At 48.6% G+C, this 2,773-nt stretch overlaps 1 protein-coding gene across 1 annotated transcript in view; it reads left to right on the top strand.

Annotated features, from left to right (window-relative positions):
• The first annotated feature begins 149 nt into the window (after positions 1-149).
• Positions 150-2,773, top strand: part of HABP2 (hyaluronan binding protein 2) — a 16,029-nt gene continuing 13,405 nt past the window's right edge. Inside the window, exons 1-3 of the mRNA XM_009709542.1 lie at positions 150-196; positions 973-1,219; positions 2,456-2,492. Coding sequence (XP_009707844.1) covers positions 150-196; positions 973-1,219; positions 2,456-2,492 — 331 coding nt within the window. The remainder of the gene's footprint in view (positions 197-972; positions 1,220-2,455; positions 2,493-2,773) is intronic.

Here is a 2,773-nt window from a genome sequence, read left to right as displayed (position 1 = left end):
GCGGGGGTGAAAATGCTTCAAACCCAGTGTGGTCTGGGGAGTGGTCCGGTGGACCTCAGAAGGGAGGAGAAAAGTCTCCACGCCGAGCGTTCAGCTTTGCCTGGGGTTTTGTCCCCTGTGGCTCTGCTGCTGCAGCTTGTGACGGGAGCATGAGGGGGGAAAGCTCCAGGACAAAACGGGACACTGGAGCCTTATGGTAAAGATTGGGTTTAACTCTTGGACTTTCTGCACCAGGTGCTCCAGGAGCTTTTGTTCCCAGTAACATTTGTACTGTGGGAGCAGACAGAGGCTTTCATCCAAAAGCAGGAATTAAAATCTGGGACTCAGCCACCCTAGAGTAGAAGCCGCTGACTGCTCTGCAGGATGTTACAGGAAACCTGCACATTTTCTAGGGCGCCAGTTTATTGCAAGAGGGAGTTTAGGGTATCTCTCTGCCCTTTTGCAGTCAGCTCTGCCCATGGAGGAGTGCTTGGACGGGAGGGGTAGGTGGGTGACCTGGAAAAGAAAGTAGCATAGCAAAGTGCTAGGTCTGTCATCTTTCTTCTTTTCTTGGTGTGTGAGCCATCCCCTTGGGCGATGTGAGGCTGTCATCTCTGCTCTACAGCTGGGGGGAACTGAGGCACAGAAGAGCAGGATACAGTCATGTCCTGCACCTCCCTTAGCCTGGGCTCCTGTGTGGTGCCAAGGGCTGCCCCGAGTTCAGGGGCAACCTCACCGAAGTCAAACCCTTCTGTCCCCAAACCCTTTCCAACCCCATCAGGCAAACAGCTCAACAGGGCACCACAGAGAGCTGGGGAGGGAGATTAAATTTTTCTTGCTTCCTCCTGCTCCTGTTGCTGCTTCCTTGCTCTTTGTTTCATCTATTCCTCCAAAAGAAAAGAGTACACTGGCAGGGTTTGTTTTCATCTGTGTTTATGGATGAATGCTACCACTAATTGTAAATGGAGCAATAAGACCCTTTTCTTTATACAGTCTCCACTGCGGTCTGGCAAAGGATCTGACAAACCCTGTACCTGCACTCAAGAAACATATACACCAAGGGCAGAGCTTTTACAGCCTTCTCATTTACCGTCATCTCCGCACTCATTCAGGAGGGGCAATTGTGAGTGGATGTGTCCTTCCAGCTGCAAAGGATTTAGTTGTGTATGTGTGTGGCTCACTTAAGCGCACCTGGAAAGGAGCTCTGCTGAGCAGTTCAGGGGACATCGCTCTCATTAAAGTCAGTGGGAAGGGGAGAGCTGGAGTGTCTGTTCTCCCTGGCTCAAACACAAGAGGGACACAAACGTGCCTGAAGCAAAAACTCATTTATATATTCCAGATAATATTCGCAAATGTGAATTCTGAGCTTTTTTATCCTGTTTCTTATTCATTGCTTCTGATTCATTCGTTCTTAGTCACAAGCAGTGTTAGCTGAGAATGTCTTTCTTCCATGTGCCGTTTCTATATGTAATGCACAACTAAACAGGGTGTATATTTACAGTTAACTGTATCTGTAGCAATGCGTAGGTGCACATAATGATCATGTGTGAGCGTGTGTGTGTGTACGCTCTCTTTATTATGTGTGTTAAATTGTTTGGAAATACTTTTTCTTCTGAAAAATCATGTGAGGCAGCTCCAAGTCTCCTTCTTTACACCCATTGTTAGCACGTGTATTCTCATCACAGGCAGGTAATCCTGTCCACAGCTGGGATTTAGGGCAAGAGGGAAAGTGAGCTGAAAACCTCACACAGAGGATGCATCCCGGTGTGGAGTCAGTGCATCTCCTTTCAGATGAACCTCACTCACGCTCTTCAAAGGCTGAGAGCTGTTTTCCTTCTTCTTCTGTTCCCTTTTGTCACTTACCCTTGATCATGAGCCAAACAGGAAAGGCTGGACCCCCGTGTCGGAGGTTGGATGCATGGCATTTCCTCAAGGGAAGTGCCAGAAATGTTCTCCTCCATCCAAAGGTTGCTGACAGCCTTCCAACTCGGAGGTCCAGATCCCACCGGCTGCACCAGGCGTAGGCTCCCGGGCTGTGCTGCACTGTCCTGCCCGAGCATGTCCCAGCCTCTGGCCTTGGCAGCCGGCTGGAGCGTGGTCTCTGTCGATGTCTCAGAGAAGTTAGACAAATAGTCAATGAGCAGTCATTTAATAAGCAAAGAGGTAATTTAACTTGTTCAGGACAGGTTTTTCCCAAAGCACACCAACCCAGCAGCTCGGGCTGGATGCTCAGAAAAGCCAGAGCTCCCATGTGGGTTGCTGGCAGCAGTGGGTGTTTTAAGATTTCATTTTAAGATTTCATTAATCTTTCAAAAGAGCTCTTAAAATCCAGCCCAGTTAGGTCCAAAGTGGGTAACGAGCTTATCTGGATGTCCAGCGCTGGGGGCAAACAGAAACTTTGTGCTGTAAACTCAGTGCTGTACTGGCTTTTGTTTTTTCAGAAAGTGACTCTCTGCCCTTTTTTTATCTAATGCAGGCTTCCCATTTCTTTTTCCTGGCCGACCTGCTGAATGGTAAGTGGTTTTGATTTCTTCATTTTAAATCCTGCGTACAAAACTAAGAGGCTGGCTACCTGGTCCATCAAGAACCTTCACCAGTGCCCAGCGCTGAATTATAATAACTTCATGCACAGCTTTGCTGAGCTTAAAATAAGGCCTGTGATCAGGTAGAAAGTCTGGCGTCAGGCAAGTAATATGGTGAGTACTTTCAGAACTCCACATGCGCTCTGTGTCGGTGCAGGAGACAATGCCGTGTCAGGTCCCAGCCAGGACCATACCTGGCACACTGGATCCCA

The sequence above is a fragment of the Cariama cristata genome, unplaced genomic scaffold, assembly GCF_000690535.1.
Source record: "Cariama cristata isolate BGI_N322 unplaced genomic scaffold, ASM69053v1 scaffold20731, whole genome shotgun sequence".
In the NCBI taxonomy this organism is placed as follows: domain Eukaryota; kingdom Metazoa; phylum Chordata; class Aves; order Cariamiformes; family Cariamidae; genus Cariama; species Cariama cristata.
This window is presented reverse-complemented; position numbering and strand designations above follow the sequence as displayed.